Source organism: Lissotriton helveticus, chromosome 3_1 (assembly GCF_964261635.1).
Source record: "Lissotriton helveticus chromosome 3_1, aLisHel1.1, whole genome shotgun sequence".
In the NCBI taxonomy this organism is placed as follows: domain Eukaryota; kingdom Metazoa; phylum Chordata; class Amphibia; order Caudata; family Salamandridae; genus Lissotriton; species Lissotriton helveticus.
The window spans coordinates 1032657601-1032677208 of record NC_136061.1 but is presented as its reverse complement, the minus strand read 5'-3'; the positions used below and the strand labels follow the sequence as shown (position 1 = coordinate 1032677208).

The 19608-nt window shown below is 48.8% G+C and overlaps 1 protein-coding gene across 1 annotated transcript in view; it reads left to right on the top strand.

The window, feature by feature from the left end:
• Window positions 1-19046, top strand: part of PDK1 (pyruvate dehydrogenase kinase 1) — a 199759-nt gene extending 180713 nt beyond the window's left edge. The window contains exon 11 of the mRNA XM_078681562.1: window positions 16721-19046. Coding sequence (XP_078537688.1) covers window positions 16721-16861 — 141 coding nt within the window. The 3' untranslated portion in view covers window positions 16862-19046. The remainder of the gene's footprint in view (window positions 1-16720) is intronic.
• Window positions 19047-19608: the final 562 nt, after the last annotated feature.

The window sequence follows — 19608 nt, the reverse complement described above, 5'->3', positions numbered from 1 at the left end:
CTGTGCGGCTGACCAGAAGAATGACCACTGCACGTCTCTTATATCCCGATAGAGGTGGATTAAATAAAGGCGAGTCTCATGGTGTCCTTTGCAGCTTACTGGGGTACTAGCCAAAAACCGTGATCCAGATGCTTGCTGTCACTAGAGCGTCCGAGAAAGCAAAACAACAAACAATATCTGTAAGGGGAAAAGGCTGTGGCGGACAGCAGCAGCGCAGTAAGACATGCCTTGTAAGGGCAAACATTTTGCAAGTTCATGACCAGCACACTCAGTAACAAGCATTGGCATAACCAATAGGTCTCACCTTTGGAACCTTAAAAGTGTTCAGCCATGCAACACTTGATGTTGTTGCACCAAGGATATTGTGCTGGATAACTAAACACTTATAAGGTCCCAAAGCCGAGACCTATTGGCTATGCCAATGCTTGTTTACACTGTGGCCAAGACTGAAATTACGATAGCGGTAATGGCCTGTGAGGGTCCGCCCTTCGTTGAAGGGCCCTCCCACTGCATTTTCTCAGGCATTGAAAATGCCCCAAGAGAGTTCCAAATGACTGAGTAGATGGTGGCTTTGCAATTGGGAAAATGGCATTTCCCCGGCTGTAGAGGAGACATGGGAACAAAGAGGTCTCCAAGTCGGACATGAAACAATTTTTGGCACATATCTTTTTACCGGCCTCCTTGAGATTGGGCGGTAAGTTCTGTTTGAGGTTGTTTGTTAAGCCTGTATCTCAGGTTATCTGTGACCCTCATCCTCTGTGTGACTGAGATTGGAGTTGAGTGAAAGATCTGGACATCACTTCTAGCGCCTCAACAAGATACTGTTGCAAAGGCAGCAAACAAGCAGATTTCCCCTCTAGGGAAAAATGGAAAGAAATGGAGAGAATCAGAGTGAGCCGCCAAATGCTTCAGCATGGAATATCGCTATATTTCTGTTGATAAGACCTTTTTACCAAAAATAAAGCGGCTGCATGAGTGCTGGCAGGGTGACTCCTTTTTTTTTTTGTAAAAATAGTTTTTATTGGTGATCAAGTTTAGGAAGTACATTACAGGAAAATAGTAATCTAGACATCAGCCGATAATGCAGCATATCAGTACAGTTCCAACAAGACACCTTTTATATAGAACATCCCCCAACAGACCCAACCCACCCTGTGCCCCACCCCCATAGCCAGTGTGTCACAATCCTCCTTCCCAATCGCTAACATATTATCACTTGCCTGCCCTGGATAGGACCTCGGTAAAGGTAAGTTAAGTCTTTCAACGGAGTGCCAGGACCCCCAAATCCGCAATCGATATGTGTAAGTGGTGTGTGCTCCTTGGTAAGTGTGAGGTGTCCCCGTACTCAGTGCCCTCAACCTGGTGTCTCTCCCTCATCTTCGCTCTGGTCACCCTCTGGTTGTTGGAGCGCCACAACTAGGGCCTCCCACGCCCTAGCCACCTCCAGGGCTTTGTCATTATCTAGGCTCCTAGCCTGCCGCAGCCGCAAGGTACTCTCTGCTTTCGCCCAGCACTCTAGAGTGGTCTTCCAACGCAAGTAGCTGGGACCTTGGGTAGATTTCCAGTGCATGGAGATTTCACGTTTGGCTAAAACCAAACCCAAGTCGCAAAATGTACTGGTTACCCGAGTGCGAGGGGTGTGAGGGAACCACAATAATAGGCAGGTGCCCATGTCAATATCGATCTGCCGGTCCGTGACAGCATTCAGGCAAGACATTACCGCCTCCCAATAACCAGTCAGCTTGTTGCAGGTCCAGAACATGTGGGCAAAGTCCGCGTCCGCTGTCCCGCATCTAGGACAGAGCGAGGACGCACCCTCGAAGTATTGCGAGATTTTCGTCGGTGTTAGGTATGCGCGGTGCAGGGTAAAAAACTGGACCAATTGGAACCTGGCGTTCCTAGTGCCCTTCCATGCTCGGCGCAGCAGCTGTGGCCAGGTCGTTTCAGGAATAGACCGCCCAATGTCCCCCTCCCACTTAGCTCGCAGTTCATCCAGGGGTCGCAGGGTGGCAGTCGATAATCGTCGGTAAAGGCACGTGACGGCCTTGTAGGTGCCAGCGGCCATTACCACGTACTGACAGCTCTCCGAGGTCGGCGGTTCGGTGAGCCCACTCCTCCAGTAACGGCGAATGCCAGCCACCAGCGAAGCGTGTAGCAGATATCCACCCCTCGGCAGAGCGTAAGAGTCCCGCAGCTCCTGAAACGTGAGCAGCGAGCCATCCTTGTAGAGATCGCCGACCATCTGCAAGCCAAGCTCCTCCCATGTTGCCAGTGCTGACCAGTCACCACCGTGTGGAAAGGCCGTGCACATCCCAAGCGGAATTTCTGGGGCGTAGGGGCGAACGGTACCCGAACGCCTGTGGCACCGAAGCCAGCAGCTGCGAATCGTTCGCTCCTCCAAAGTGAGCTGAGCCAGGTCCAATTTCTGGCCCAAGATTATAAAGGAAAGGACGTGTCTCGGAAACAGTTTGCCCACCAATCCCTCCGGACCACGGAACTCCAAGGCCACCGCCTGGGTGAGCCACTGCAGCTGCGCTGCCAGGTAGTACCACTCAAAATCCGGCGCCGCAAGACCCCTGTCCGCTCTGGGGCGCAGCAGCGTGGCCAGCGCCACTCGTCGTCTACCCGATCCCCAGATGAATCCAGATGTTAAGGAGCGGAGTCTGCTGAAGACTGACGCAGGAATCCAGATCGGCAGGGTACGAAACAGGTACAGCAGTCGGGGAAGTGCCACCATTTTCAGCAATGCAACTCGTCCCGCGACCGACAGCGGCAGCGTCCGCCAGAAGCCCATGCAACCCTGTAGATTCCGAATGGCCCTGTTGATGTTGCCATCTAGGAGGGCCGCTGGCGAGTGGTATATGAGAGTGCCCAGATAGGGGAGGCAATGACGCTCCCACCGCAAGGCGCCCCCCGGCTGGGAATCATCAGCCCCTGGGGTCAGCGGGAAGAGGCAAGACTTCCCCCAATTGACTCTTAGTCCCGAGAGATGGCCAAAGTCCGATAGGAGCCGCTCGGCCCCCCGCAGGGAATCATTCGCGTCCGCCAGAAACAGCAAACAGTCGTCCGCATATAGAGAGATGTAGTGGGTGTCGGCTCTCAGCGGAAGTCCTACATACGCTCGGCCCAGCCGGGCATGTGCGGCCAATGGCTCAATTGCCAGTGCAAATAACAGGGGAGATAGAGAACACCCCTGTCGGGTCCCCCGACCCACCGCATAAGGGGCCGAGATGGTGGACCCAGTCTTGACACGGGCCGTGGCCGCGGCATAAAGCAAGGCGGTCCATTTCACGAAGCGCTCGCCCAGTCCAAAGGCCTCTAGTACACGGAGCAGATACGGCCACTCGACGCTATCAAACGCCTTCTCGATGTCAATCGAGAGGACTGCAGCACCTGGACGAGCGGCGGCCTCTCCTCCCATGACCCGGAGCAACCGGCGCACACAGGTGGCAGTGGTGCGCTGAGGAATAAAGCCCGCCTGGTCACTATGTACCAAGGAGCGCATGTGGGTCAGTAGCCTCGTTGCAAGGACCCTGCTCAGGATCTTGTAATCCGTGGTGAGCATGGAGAGCGGGCGGTACGCCGAGCGGCAGCTCGCGTCTCCCTCCCGCTTTAGTAAGGGTATCACCAAAGCTTCGCGTGCCGTTGCCGGCAAGCGCCCCGAGTCCCATGCCTCCTGGTATACCGCCCTCAGACGCGGGACCAGCACATCCGCATAGGCCGCATAGAATTCGATCGGGAGCCCATCCGTTCCCGGAGTCTTGCGGCGGGCCATGTGCTTGATGGCCACCCTGATCTCTCCCTCGGAGACCTCTCCGCCCAACTGTTTCGCGTGCTCCGGGTCAAGCCTGGGCAATTGCGCCGCTGCCAGGAACTCCTCCAGCTCCTCCGGGGGATCCGGCATCCTACTCCGATAGAGGTGCCTATAATACTGAAGGAACTGGTCTTAATGTCCGACTGCGTGTAAACCATGTGCCCCTCTGGAGTGGTGAGCACCACTATCGGGGAGCCTCGGGTCCCAGGGCTGGCCAACCACGCCAGTAGCGAGCCTACTTTGTCACGCTCGGCGTGAGCCCGGACCAAAAACTCCTTGTAATCAAAGCAGCGCAGCTTTTCCATTGTTGTCGCCACCATCTCCCGTGCCGCTGAGACCGCTCCGCGAGCCTCCGGGTCCGTATAGCTGCGTCTTTCCTCAGTGCGCAATCGGTCCTCACTGCGCTCTACATCCTGCAGGAGAGTCTTACGGGCTCCCGCGGTAGCCGAGATACAGACTCCCCGGATCACCGCCTTGAAGGCGTCCCACTCCAGTGCCCTGCGGGAAGCCGTGCCCACATTAGCACCGAAGTACCCCTCCACCCCGTCGCGCACCCCGGCTCTAAATGGTGGGTCCTCTAGCGTCAGTGGATTCAACCGCCATGTCGGGATAGCTTGGCGTCGCCTCATCCACTGTACCGTTACCAGGCAGGGGTTATGATCGGATATCGTCCTAGTCAAGTACTCACTGTGGCGGACCAGGCTCTGGACGTCTAATGAACACAGAATGCTGTCTAGGCGAACATGCAGATCATGTGGGGGGGAGTAAAAGGAGAAGTCCCTTTCCGTGGGGTGTTGGATCCGCCATGCATCGACCAGGCCCCAGCTACTCTGCCACTCCCTCCTACTCTTCGCCAGCTTATGAGCTGCCGCCTGCGCCAGTTCTACGTCCAGTACAGAATTAAAATCCCCCCCAAGCAGGACTGTGCCAGCTAAGACAGTCGCCAATTTCCCAGACAGTCGCACAAAGAAGGCAGGTTGGTCCACGTTCGGGGCGTACACGCTGCAAAGCGTCACGTCCCTCCCATCCAAGCGGCCCTGCACAGCTACAAACCTCCCCTCGGGGTCAACTACCGTCACTAGTGGCTGGAAGGGAGTCCCTGCTCGCACCCATATCAGAGCGCCCCTTGCAAAGGCCGAATAGGTGGTGTAGAACATATGCCCCCGCCATCTGCGCTGCAGAGCCCGCCCCTCAGTTTGATCAATGTGAGTTTCCTGCAGGAAGGCAACCTGAACCCCCCTGCGGACAAGATGAGCATGAACCCTGTGTCGCTTCAGCATGGAATTCAGACCCCTCACATTCCAGGTCACACACTTCAAGTCAAGGAGGGTCCCCATTCCTGGTAACAAGCCCAATCCCAATGAAAGCAAGTATCGCGCTCACCCTGGCTACACCCCTAGACCAAAACCCCAACATTCCCCAACAATCCCCTGTCCCACCCCTCCCCAGAACAGGCCCCCAACAGCAGAAACCCATCCAAATGTTTAATCCCAAAAGGAACAGCCTCTGGCAACTACCAGAGTCCCACAATAGGTGTGGGAGAAGAGGGGGCGGCCTGTCGCCTCTTCCTAACAGACCGTGAGCAGCACCCTCCTCCCAGTCAGCCCTCCCCAACATGCCCCATGTGTCCCGCGTCTCCTCCTTGATCAAGGTAGCTACCACCCCAGAAGCTGGCCGCCCAACACCAGGTCCAGGCCCAATTGGTCAATGCCGCCACCGACCCAAACCCAGCCCAGGAACACATCAGGTCATACGATACCACCGCAGGGGAGCATAAGCCTTATTCGTCCAGCAAACCATCAGCAGTCCCAGGTGTGACATGCGGCGGCGCGGGGCCTCCAGCCGCCAATTCCTCCGAAGTCCCCTCGTCGGTGCCCTCACGGGAGCCCGATTCCATAGCTGATGTGGAGCCCTTTGTCTGGGAGATGGTGGACACCGCCCGAAGGGCATCCCTGCGCTCCAGTGCAGTCTGCGAGATCGAAGGTGTCCGAACATCCGGCGGTCGTTTCCTGTGTCTCCTACTCCGCCTGGGTCTCGGTGGTGCCTTCCGTCGTTCCTCGGGCACATGAAGTGCATCCGCGCCGGTCTTGTATAACTCCAACCAGTTCCAGACGTCGTCGGGAGTGTCGTAGAAAGAAGACTTGCCATCTAGCATGATCCGTAGACGGGCTGGAAACAGGAGAGAGTAGCGGATGCCCTCCTCCCGTAGCGCCTTCTTGACCGCCAGAAAAGTCGACCGCTGCCTCTGGACTTCCAAGGAGTAGTCCGGATAAATGGAGACCTGGGCGTTGTCCACCTTATAGGGCCCCAACGCTCGCGCCTTTTGCAGGATGATTTCCCGATCTCTGTAATGCAACAGCCGCGCCACCACCGGGCGGGGAGGTCGGCCCTCGGCCGGGGGACGAGCCGGCACGCGGTGAGCCCGCTCCAGAGTATAGAACGGCGATAGCCCCTCTGGAACAACCACAGCACGCAGCCAGGCCTCCAGATAGCCCAACATGTCAGTCCCCTCAATCTTCTCCGGCAGGCCCACCACGCGAATATTGTTGCGGCGGTTGCGCCCTTTGGCATCCTCCGCCCTCTGCTCCAGTAGGTGCACTCTTTGCTGCAGCTCCCCCAGGAGAGTGTCCGCCGCTTTCGACGTGGGCTCCAGCGCCTCAATCCGGATCTCGGTCTGCTTGACCCGATCTGCCAATTTACCGTGGTCCGCACGCAATAGGCCCAGGCTCGTGGACACCTGCCCGATGTCATGATGCAGGGCCTCCCTGGTGTCGGCGATGGCCTTCAGGATCTGGTCAAGTTGGCTTTGTGGCAGACTCGCCGCCGGGTCAACGTCCAGGGTGGAGCCCCGGTCATCCGCCGCTCCCCCAGCAGCATCCGGGGGAGGTTTCGGGCGTTTGCCCATGGAGGTGGCCGTGAATCTCCTCCGCAGCAACAGGGTCGGCGTCCTCCACCAAGCCCAACTCTCCAGGCCGGGAGCCCCGGGGTCCCTCTCCGTGCCTCGCTCCCTCCGGCTCCGCTGGTCCACTCGACTAGCAACTTCCTGGCAGCTCCTGAGCTTCGCTCTTCGCGTTGCCGTCCATCAAATACCAGGAGCCTCCGTAATTGCGTCGCTTCCTTAAGTTCAGACGCGATGCCCAAAGCTGCCAGCCCAAAATGGCGTCAGGGGCGGTCTCCCAAAGCTCCAAGCACGCGAGGGTCCGGGGGTAGCACACCCAGGCCCCAAGAGTCAGGGTCCCCTGGGTGTCCCCAGGGCTCGGTCTCTAGGCCCTCCGGCGTCCGCAGGGTCCTACGGTGGCAAGCGGCCCGGGGTCAGCACCAGGTCGTCTCTCCTCAGGCAGGCCGCGCAGGGTCAGGCCTCACCCCGATCCCGGGATCCGTGGACGGCGCCCAGCAGAGCCCCCGGACGACACGCGGTCAGGGGCAGCGCCGATCTACACTCGCACTGTTAGGTGGCGCAGGGCCAGGCCGCACTTCAGTCCTGCGCTCCGCAGTTGGCACACGGCGGGGCTCCCAACAGTAAGTGGCCAGGGGTCAGCGCCGGTCAGTCACGATCCCGGCAGGCCGCGCAGGGACAAGGCCTACTCCATTTTCGCGCTTCAAGCCCGGTGCGCAGCAGGTTCCCCAGGGCCGAGGGCCTTCACCGATCTCTTCCTCCGCGGGCGTCCCCGCCGCGCTCTTAAAGGTACACCGCGGCAAAGCGGCTCAGGCTCCGCCGCCGCCGCGGGCGCGAAAATCCTGGGCACCGGCCCTCACAGCCGCCGGCGGCCGGCCAAGTAGCACCGCGGTCCGGCCTTCCCACTACTCGAGGCCGGGGATGCGGCCGAACGTCCAGGCCGCAAGATGGCCGGCGCCGCCCACCAGGCTCCAAGCGCGGCGCGGCCTCCACCCAGCCGGGGATGCGCTATCACCGTCTCCGCTCAGGCTCCCAGGTGTGCGGGAGGAGACACGGGCGAAATCAGGGTTCCGAAGCCCTTAGTGCGACAATTGCCAGGATTACTGGGGAGGCTGCTGCGGAGCTCAGCGCTCACACGTCTTCCTCCATCGGCTGCCAAGCCACCCTGGCAGGGTGACTCCTAGGCCTCAGTGAGCGGACCGTCAAAGCACCCCCACATGTGTCAAAACATTTTTTTTTAAATATCTGTGCCTTGCAGTCCAGAGAAAATTTTTCAAAGCTAGAGACTCAGTACACACAAAATGGGATCCGTTGTCCGGGGCCTCTTTAAGGAGATCTTGGACTAAGATAGCAGTGGTTCTGAGTCTGCCGGCTCAGTACTGAGGTCATAAAATATGGGCACCATTTTGGGTGCACAGAATTCGCAGCCTACTTATTTATTTATTTATATAGCGCAACCTTGATCCCGAAGGATATCAGAGCGCTTTACAATTTGAGGCAAAGGTAACAAATCAGAACATTAGTCTAACATTGGGAATCTAATGGGCATTGAATCAACTAGTACAAACATAACAGCTCAATATAACCTCAGTGCACGAGTAGGAATGGGCGAGATTTATGGATGGAGAAATCTAGTCTCTGACATATGAACACACGTGGGGGACATTAAAGATTAAATATCTACTTAGGTGTAGACTGCCATCAGTCAAATATGGGTCAGGCAAATATAGTGGACCTATTTTTTTTTCTTTTTCAAGTATAGCCTCTACGGTCTAATAGCTCCATTGCAAACAACTACGGCTTTGTCAGCTGAAGCAGAGATATTTGGACCAGCCTCTGCCATTCCAGAGGAGGAAAAAGAGAAAGTCGATAGCCTTAGGGAGAGTGGAGAGGTGAAGAAGCACTCAGTTGTCTGGGAGATATGCACCCATTTTTCCAGGGAGAAGAAGCTTAAGGCACTCTGGGCCATCTGCAAGTGATGTGACCAAAAGCTCAGGAGGGAGACGGGAAAGCACCAGTCCTTTGGTGCATCTACCATACGTCACCACTTGAAGTCGAAGCGTAAGAAGGAGTATGTGAAGTTCCTGCAGAAGAGAAAAGGAGCAGGATGCCATGGATCTGACACACCCCTTGAATGTGCTAAGTTGAAGGAGGCGGCAGACGAAAATAACCTGCACCAGAGCATCTTCATACTTTTTTTGTACGGATTGAAAATGTAACTTCTGGTAGAGAGATGCAGGGAGAAAAATCCCAAAATTGATGGCAGAATATTATCTAAAAATCCATCAATTAAACAAAAAAAAGGTTAGAAGTGGCCGTTTGCTTCCAAATAACTTCTGTTCTCTCTTGTGATTACCTTTCCTTGCAAGGATCATTGCAAACTGAGTGGAATCACAACTTAAACAACATATCTGAAATTAAATGAATTTCATGTGAGCTTCAGACAGGGTTATAGCACGCAGGCCACCTTGCTTTAGGTAGTTAATAATCACTTTTCATTCTAAACACTGGAATATCTTGTCTTGTCCTCCTTAATTTGTCAGCCTCTTTTAAAAAAGGTTAGTCATTCTATGTTTATTAATATCTTCAGACTGTAGGGCATAGATGACATTTGACAGAGTTTCTCCTTTCCTCGCGTACACACATTCTACCATTCAGGTTTCAATCCTCTAACATCTTCAGCATTATCCTTGACTGCAATCGTGTTATCATTGATAAAGCAAAATCATTGGACTTCATTGCTAACAAAAGACTTAATCGCCAATCACAAATTATTACTGTGGCTCAGAAAATCACACCTCCAGATGTGACTATTGTGGGAAATCAGACAGATTTCATCCCAGGAAAAGACCTCTTGATCATTTTTGGATCCGTTGTTCAGTAAATACATGATTATGGTAACCTCTTCTTGACCTGACTACAAAATGTACCTGTTGCACATCCATTGGGAGTTTTGCATGCAGCGGGATGCTTTGTCTCTGTGAGCAAAAATTAATCCACATCTCCTGCTTTGCTTATTCAACAGTTGCTTCTCATTGAAGTTAGAATACTTTAGAAGACTGAATTCATCACTTACAAACCATACACTCAGCCACTCCTTTGTAGCTAACCAATAATTAGAAATAGTCTGGAAGCCAAGGCCCATATTTCTCAAGGCCTTGCAAGGGTGACACAAAACCCGAATTAGATTTATCAAGCCATGCAAGGCCACCTCGCATGGCCCTCAGTGGCTTGATAAATCTAGAGTAACGCAAGGCAGCACAAATCGCTGTCTTAGTTACTCAAAGGCAGGGTGGCGCATGCCATTGGTGGACTCTGGGTGTTCCCATGCATCAGTCCTTTGATTGGACACATTCCCAGATCTACCAACATTGGTAGATCTGGGAATGCATCAGAATTGCACACCTTCCAATCAGAGGCGCAACAAAGAGAAATATTTTATTTGTCCTCGTTGTTTCCTATTTCTAGAAAGAGGAAAATGCCTCTAAAGAAAGGGGCATCTTCCTGTACAAAAACAATCCTTCCTGCAACACAGTCACCCTTGCAACATGACACAGGGGTGCCGGCATTGGTGCTAGACAGTTAAAAGTGCAACAGCACTAAGAAAGGACTGGAATGTGCCGTATAATGGTAAATGTAATGCATTCCTGCCCTTTCATACAGCGCAGCAAGGTGGCTTGTGTTGCATAACTTTTTGATAAATATGAACCCAAGTGTCACTACACAGTAGAATTTGTTCTCAAACCTCCACCATTCAAGAAAAAGTGTACCATAGCCTAATGCTTTTCCAGTACTGTGACCCAAACTTGGTACTCACTTTCCTAGGTACCATCCTTTTTCTTGCAATGCTCACAAACAATGTGAAACTTCTTTTTTATAGACACTTACAACCTGGCTAAGTCTAGAACCTTTTTTGTTTCTCTGCTTTTTTTTCGTTATCCTTTATTTCATAGTTAATACTTTCTCTCCTATGGTTTCAAGCTTGTTGCTTTTCTCCTCTCCCTCTTGAGCCTTTCTTCTTCTATGTTTTAAGTTAGCCACTGTTTCCTATGTCCCTAGCTTATTGTGTTGACTACACTTGTATCCTTATTCTCACTTATTGGTTGGTCCACTTTTTCACTACATTATTAACTTGCCAGAGAGTACCCTTGATAAATTGACTTTTCGTGTAATTGCGTTTGTTTGCCCCCCTCCCGGTTCTACATTTTGATTTTGTATTTACTTTCTATTGTCATTTAAGAACAAAAGTTTTTCTGATGGAAATGTCTACATGAAGATTGAACAAGATTTGACTATCCCCAGGTGCCCAATAAATATGGAATTTGTCATAGCAATTACTCCTCAGTGGCAGCAGGTGGCATCATCAGACACAAAGAGACCCTGCACAGTCTCCGGAAGCGATGGCAAGTAGCCACATATAAGCACTGCCCCTGCACCCTGATACCTGTTCTTTTCTTTCTGTGCCCTTCAACATTTATCCATGCCTGTGCTCTCTACTTTGTCAGATTTCACTCATGCTAAAATCCCCTTTTCTGCAGACAGTGTGCAGGAAGGAGATGTAGGTCATGAATCCACATGAGGTCCACCATGGGTGCTTAGAGTCTAGGAACGGCTCAAAGTAATGCAACAAATGCGCCCTTCAGCCATCAGGGACCAGAGGCAAAACGTTATATCACAAACCAAAAAAAGTGATGTAGGTTGCACTTCAAGCGTCGGACTTGCATGTCTGGATTGGGGCAATCCTTTGGCAGAAGTGGAAGTCTTGGGTCTTTGGTCCCGAGTGGAGCAGATGCTCCATATCAGCCTCGTAGAGCTCCATGTCATTCAGTTTGCTTTAACTGCCTTCCTCAAATCCATCAATGAGAGGCCATTTCAGATCTAGAAAAACACTGCAAGCAACCACTGTCTGGTACTGCAACAAACAGGGTGGTGTGACGGTTATGGATCCTGTGTCAGGAGTCACTGCACCTTTGGAAATGGCTGGAACAGGTGAACTCCCTAGTAGTCAATTATTTGCCAGGTTTGTGAATGTCAGGGTAGACGAGGGGAGCCGACCACACCAGTCAGACCAAAAATGGCATCTTCAACTGGAGGTGGCTAAAGACATCTTTACTTGACTGGGATGTGCCTTGGTTGGATCTTTTTGCAACTGCAGAGAGCACACAGTGTCACAATTAAGGCACCCTGGAGTTTCCACTAGTAGATTCCTTGGAAGACCTGGTCCGTCGGCAGTGGGCGCAGGTCTCCCTCTACTACTTAGTCTTCTACCCCAATTTCTGAAGATGATCAGAAAAGACTGGGTTCAGATAATGTTGAAGGCTCTGGATTGGATCAGGAAAGTGTGGTACACTGACCTGTTGAGCCAGAGTGTTTGTCTTCGGATTCTTCACCCCATCAAGCGGACCTTCTGTCTGAGCAACCGGACATAGTCCTGCACTTGAATATCCACAACCTACTATATATAAGGATGGAAAAGCAGCAACTGCGTGGTTTCAATTTAACTGTTAAAGTATTGGAAATTATTCCAGAGTCCTGGCGTCAATCTACATAATCTGCATACATCAACCATTGAGGGAAGTTTGTGGCCTGGTGCAGGAACCGTCAAGTTGATCCTCTACAGGCCAGGTTATCTGATGTTCTGTTGCTTGTGCTGTCGCAGGCCCAGAAAGGTTTTGTAGTGGACGCCATTAAAGGTTACTTGTTTGCTCTTTCGGCTTTTCTACATGGGCCTGACCAAGCTTCAGTATTCAAGTGGCCTTCAAAAAGGACTCACATGTTTTAAATGAATCCTTTCATTATTTTTTCATTATGACTCAACAGGAAATTCACTTAGACCTACGTTCTTCACACACACCTTTCAAATTCATGCACAGCTGTCCTCTATGACTGCTAAATAGCAATAGAGTGTCCCTCATCGCAATTACTGCTGTGCGCCTTGTCAGTGATCTTTTACATAGAGTGCATAAGTCAATATCAGCTTTTCACATGTTTTGCCAGTACTACAAAAGGAAGGATTGTTCAGAAGCGAAGGTGGATATCCAAGCCAAGAGCGAGTGGTTTAACACTAATGGACAAACCCCAGGCTGCCATGCGGGCATGAGTGCATTTGTTCACAATCACTACTGCCTCAAAATTACGGTCCTCGAAGAGCTAATTTACCTGCTCGGTCCTGTTGGACTTCTTGCTGTGACTCCACTACTCAGACCCTCCAATGTTCTGGATGGACTCCTTTGGTATCTATTTAAACTATGAGGAATCTGTGTTTGGGATTTTCCATCCGAAGAATAAGTTATTCGCCTTTGGTAACCCTGTTACTGCTGGTTATTCGTTCTAGCCACCGACTCCTCACTGCCCTCCTTCCTCCCTTTTCTGTGGAGTGGACTCCTATTATTCTAAAAAGGTCCGAAGCTAGATTCAGCACATTGCAATCTCCAATCTGTCACAATTGATCTGTATCTGAGGGCACAGAAGAGTACAAGATACACTAAGATCAACACACAGGGCAGGTATCTGTATCCAGTTCCCCACCATCACTTCTTGGGGGTGGTGCAAGGTCACCACAGAGAAAGGCACCACCTGCTGGTGCACTTGAGCAATTGCTATGAAATATTCCAGATCCAGTTTAGCTCCTGGGGATTTTCAATAGGTGAGCAATCTGTGGTTTGAGAATGCATGAAAAAGCATTACAGATGATAAGTAACTTGTTTGTGTGCATTGACCCCACTTATACTTGTATGGTACATTTATTACTTTTCTCTTGTAACCCTTTCCCACTATTTTAAGGCTCTCGGACTCCTGTTATCACCACAAAATAAATATATATTCAAAAAGGAAGAGGTTTTCTCTGTAGTTAACATGTTATTAACCCAGTGAAGGTAGACCAAGTCATTGTTGGTTGGATGTCCACACTTCCAAATCTACCAGAGATGCAGACTCATATATTCTAAAGGTATCAGCCATCTTCCAAAAGAGAGTAGGCATTATCTTTGTCTTTCCAAGAGCAGATGCCGATCTTAGGCATCTGTCGGGCAGATGAATTGCTGCGCCTGCCTCCTACTCCATATGCTTTCAGCAAGCTCATTCTCCTCTTGCCAGCCACAGGGACGAGTCTATAGGTTTTGTTTGCATTGCCGAACCGATAGAATAGAATATACCTTCAGAATGACCGTGTCATGAGAACACTCTTCTACGTGAACTTTAAATGAAACACTTCAAAGCTCACAAAGTCAAGGAAACCTTGATTCTCCTTCCCCAGATACCTCTCCACATTAACACACATTAACTATGACAAAGCTTAAAGGTGAAACTTAAGCATTCTCCATGGAAAACAGAGGCAACCTATTGAACATTTGGTTGCATGGTCCACCAGAGTCCCACACACTGATAACTTAGCTCACACATAATACTCATGTTGTCATGTCCATATCCCCGCTATTGAAAGTGATTATTATCACTTTTAAGCTGGTTGGGAGTGGCGTACAAATCATACAAATATTCTATAGTTTAATGTAAGAGGATAAAGTCCGTGCTACGTCCATTGTCTTAACTGTCAGTGCCCATCAGTTTTCCTTGCTCAGAGCTGGGAGTGCTTTTCCACTGAACTGGTCATTAAGGGCCTGACTCCAGCTTGAGGCAGGGTACATATGAAGAAGAGATAAAAGACCCTCTTCCCATGCAGACGTTTCTTCTTTTGAAAGCTGTTTGGATAGATTTCACCTTCCCTCTTACGGGAGAGCTGAGACCTGTGAAAAGTTAGTGAAGGCTCTTATGTAAATACCTTAAAATGGTCTTGTTTTATTTCCAGATTTTGTTGGCGGTATGTTTAAAATACATGCCTATTCCCCAAGGGCTGTAAAAAGATGTTAACAACAGCACTTGTAGGCAACATGTGAGGGTGCCCAGGAATGCAGGTAGGTTTACAATGAGAGCTGAAGGCAATGAGTGCATACACATGCAAATGAGATCATAAAAACAACATTACAGTAATTGGCTCAGAGTGTCTAATAGGACAATCTTAAATTAGTATGTGTTGGTAGATTGTTTTGGTCGTCTTATGTGAGGGGGCGAATCCTGGCAAAATTAACAGGAATTGACCAGTATTTGGACCGGTCAAGAGAACAGAGGTATTTCCACATTAGGTGAGGCAGAAATACCAAGGTCACGGTCATTGCCTTTGGAGTGTGTTGAAACAGTTGCTTGAAAAGTCAGTTTGACAGGGTCAATGATGTTGAGAACAAACCTCCTATGCTTTTAGGGATGTGGTCCCCTGGAAGGTTAATATCAGCAATGTATGTGTTGTTAGAAGAGGAGACTGGGGCTGAAGAAATGTGTTCAGAGAATTCAGCAATGCATGGTTTGTTGTCACTAGTGAGCGGTAACTAATATGAAATATAGCAGAATATGTAGGTATGGGACCCAATATGGGACAAAGGTTTTCAAAAGTTGAACAGGTGGATGAAGACCGATACTCAAAAAAACAAGGATGGCGTCACTCACCCTCATCCAAAGGATCTACACCCAGATTAGGAAGTACTTAGTTGGTGGACGATTGTATAACCGTCAGGTATCAGTTAATTAAAGATGTGGGAAAATGTAGGGGTAAGCCAGGTTGACGAGTGAGGTACAGACTATAAAGGTTGTTGCAAGTAAACAGGTCATCAACGTCATTAAGTCATCCAGTGCTGAGTGAGTGTTTCTGAGCATGAGTTAAAAGGAGTCTAAGAGATGGTGGTTGAGGAGGCGGGCAATCCGCCCGCCATCCTCTCAGCAAAGACCCCGCGCCATATTACAATGGCTGGGGGGTCCACAGCGGATGGAAAGACCGTCCGCCGCTTTTCTGCTCGGTCGACAAGTCAACCGGGCGAAAAAGGGTTCAATATGGTGGCGGTGTCTGTTAGACACCGCCAGCCATATTTGGATGTGTGCTGGGACATGCCTTTCCGTGGCGGCAAGGCATGCGGAGTCTGCCTGCGGGGGCCCGTTGCGGGCCCCCAAAGACTCCGGTGAGGGAGTGGGGAGGTGCACATGGGGGGTACCTATGGTACCCCCCTGCAGTTCCATGCACAACATGGCAGGCACCGCGCGGTGCCTGCCATGTTGTACTTGGAAGTGCATGACATGCCTTCGTGGCATTGTGGCGGGCGGTGCTGAATGCACCGCCTGCCACAATGTCAGGAATGCAGGATGCGCCCGCCACTGTGGTGGGCGCATCCTAATGGCCCCCACGGGGCCCACGCCCTTATGGCGGGCGGTCCCATTTCACGATAAGTTGGCGGGAGGACAAAGTCCGCCCACCATCCTAATGACCCCCCCATGTGTTTCCCGCGTTGATATTTATGCTAGATGGGCATGGGGGTGTTTGATACAAGGCGAATATTTATGTAATTAGTAGAGGATGGAAATAGGGACACAATACCGTATTGTCTTTATACAGAGTTAGGAAGAGTATAGATCACAGCCAAAGCAGACATGGTGATATAGGCATTGCCTTTGCTGCAACTCTTGGACTTGAATGCCTTGGTGGATGGCTTGAAGAAGTAAGAGGTATGTGTTCTGATGAACAAATCTAGGTGCTGCTGAGGCTGATGAGAAAATGGCCTCCTCCTATTTGGAAACTAGAATAGCAGAGTTGGCCCTGTAGCCAAGTGGCTCAATAAAGACTGCTCAAAGGGAGTTGGGGATCACTTCTACTTGGAGCATGGTACTTAAATGGTATATCCCACTACATCACATGTGGTACATAGCATGGTAATAATATTAGACCCACTACTTCAGCCTGACCACTAAATTGCAAAATAAATTATACTTACAATGTAGTGATAGGGATATCGTGATTGTGATATTATTGCAGCTCAGTATTCTTGACTTCCGTATAAAGTTCTTCAACCCAGTCCACAAGGAGCACAAGAATATATTGAATACCATGTTTGCGTTCTAACAGCTAAATTTCCAAGTCAGATCACCGTACTATTTAATTTGTTAAACACCGTGTGATGCTCTTATTCTTACAGGCATTGTCCACAGAGTCAGTAGAAAGACTTCCCGTCTACAATAAATCGGCTTGGAGACATTACAAGACGAGCCACGAAGCAGATGACTGGTGTGTGCCAAGCAGTGAACCAAAGGACATGACCACTTACCGCAGTAAATAGTTGTCTCGGCTAATGAAAATATAATTTCAGTGTTGATGGACATCATTGTCATGGCAGCTGGCTAAAGAAATGTACTCAACTATTTTTGTAAAACCTGGAAGGAGAAAGGGCATTATGGGGAGATTGACATTCACCATGCTTTCAGCTGCTGCTTCTTTTCATCCCCTTGCAAGCATACACAAACATTCACTAATAGCTTTGTCTTTTTCAACACTACTCCTAATGGAGTAGAGGATATTTTACTTTCACCCGAACCAGTCCTATATGTCAGCAATTGTGCCTGAGGAGTACAACTGGGACGGACAGGAGATCACAGAAACCACTGTTTTTAGTAACCTAATGGTTTCATTTTGGTAAAAGGAGGCACTGATGAGAGTTATGTCAACTAGACAGTTAATAACTGACTGGAACTGCACAAAGTAAAAAGTAAGCCAGGGATGAAACGCGTACCCTTTGTTCTCGTTGTAAGTTACAAGTTGTCAATATTTCGTCCATATGTAGAAGGACGTTGAAGAAGAAAATGTGTTTTGTACTTTGTCATGGTGTTAAGATGACAAATTTAGTTTTTGGCAATTACATATTATGAGTAATTAACATTTGTAACAATCCTCGTTATTTTAACTTTAAGTAGTTGCTAACCTGATGTAATACAATCTGCTTTCCATGTTTTACCTTCTTCATGAAATGTTTGCACATTTCCCAATTTGTTTACTTGTTTTCCATTGCCTTTCAGTCTACATGTTTTGGGGAACATGTAGACCCTGCATGCCAAGTGTGCAATCACTAGTTATCCTACTTTAGCAAGTAACGTCCTGATGTATTATACTGTTTTGTACTATGGGCAAGAAAGGGAACTCCTGCAATGAAGTTTTCAAAAGAACCAGTTTAGGTTTTCTTTCGTCAGTAGCCACAGAAAACTACCACGTGTGAAACACTAGTGCATGATTTTTAATCCAGAGTGGGATACTTCACCTCCACACTTGAGAGAGAAATCTTTGGTGTAATGCTTCTCAGCCATACGAAACCTGCTTCCAGAACGTGTTTCACGTGCTGTTCCTTTGATCTTTAACGGCATAAACAGTGTTTACCTGTGACTTCTGATTTACTTTCGGTGCTGTCATATTTCTGTAAGTGACTTGATGTGGCATTGCTCGTCATGATTGTTGACTTGGATATTATATACATATATTTACCTTATTTATAAACTTAAAAGCTGCTACGGCCATATTCTGCTTTTGTGAAATGTTAAAGCTCTTTCGAGGACATGCAGCGTTATGTATTAATTGAAGTAAATCGTAAGTCTAAAAATACTCCCTGAATTTTGGCGACGACCAGTAGAGTCTGTGTAACCAATCCATAAAGCTACCTGAAATGATGGATGCTTACAGTGGATGATTCTAAAATGTGTAATTCCTAGAATAAGTTCTCATTTTTGTTGCTGTTTTGTAGCTTTCAACGATTTTGAAGACAGAGTACAATCATATTAAAATGGGTACCCACGAAAAATCTACATTTTCATAGGTAAATTGAGCCTTCTGGCTTCCATAGAAATAATACGAAAGTTTTCTAGCCCTTAGTAATATTACGAAATTAAGAGAAAATTATAAGGTTCTTGTTTATAAGATGAGTAATAAATTTTTAGCGTCAGCTCACTGCAACCAGCTGGGGAAATCGAATACTTTTGTGGGATTAAAAGTCAATAAAACATTGCAAGAAACAACATAAAAAGACAACATTCACGGTATACAAATTTATCAGGGAAATGAGTAAGAAGCAAATATTAATGTAAATGAAGGAAATCACTGTACTGAAGTTATATTATTCTTGTGAGATATATATATAAATATCTATTTTGCCTAACATTTGTGATGAACTCTCATATAAAGCAATTGTGAAAGAATAAACTAAAGAGTAATTATTAGCACTTTAAGCAAATCATTGTGACTGTCACCGTTCGCATTATTACAGTGCACAACTCATAACTGTTTAGCAACACGTTAATATGTAATACATTGTGACATTATGTAAATGTGGGCATTTGTTAATATCATTCCGATTTGCACAGTGTGATTTAACATGCTTTTAAGTGATGTTCAATATTTAAAAAAAGATGTGCTTTTTGTAATAATTTAACATGTTCTGTTCTGTTATTTTCGGTACAATAAATAGAAATTGATTTAATTAAGCACTGTTTCTTGTACACTTCGCGATGACAGAAGCTGGGGAGTGGCCATTTTACGCAAAAATCTATATGTAGTGAGCTTAATAGAAGTCACATAATACTATCGGGATGCATTTTAGTTGAAATTCTATGGCAGGACAGGAGACGAGAATTATGTGTCTCTCTCCCTGTTGTTTTAATCAGGGGTGGAAAAGTGCAGTTCAGTGAGTCCCATTCTGCAATTTTCGGCAAGTTTTCCCTTATTGAGGGGCGTTTTTGCATTGAGCAGTGAAAATGCCAGTGGCCCCTGTGATCTTCCGGACTTGCACTTACAGCCAACATGGCCTCTGAACCGCCATCAGATGTCGAGGAGCCAATTGCTCCATTTGAGTGGTGAGAATCTCTACCGTGCTATTACTGCATCTGTACACATTCAGGTGGAATAGGCGTTAGCAAGTAAAATCTAATTTACTGAGCCTGCCTCAGCATGTTACAAATCAGGAAGGGCAAAGTGCTTCGGATGTCATAACTATGTCCAAAGGAAGACCTTCCCTTGCCAACACCAATGGGAAAATGACTAGAGTCT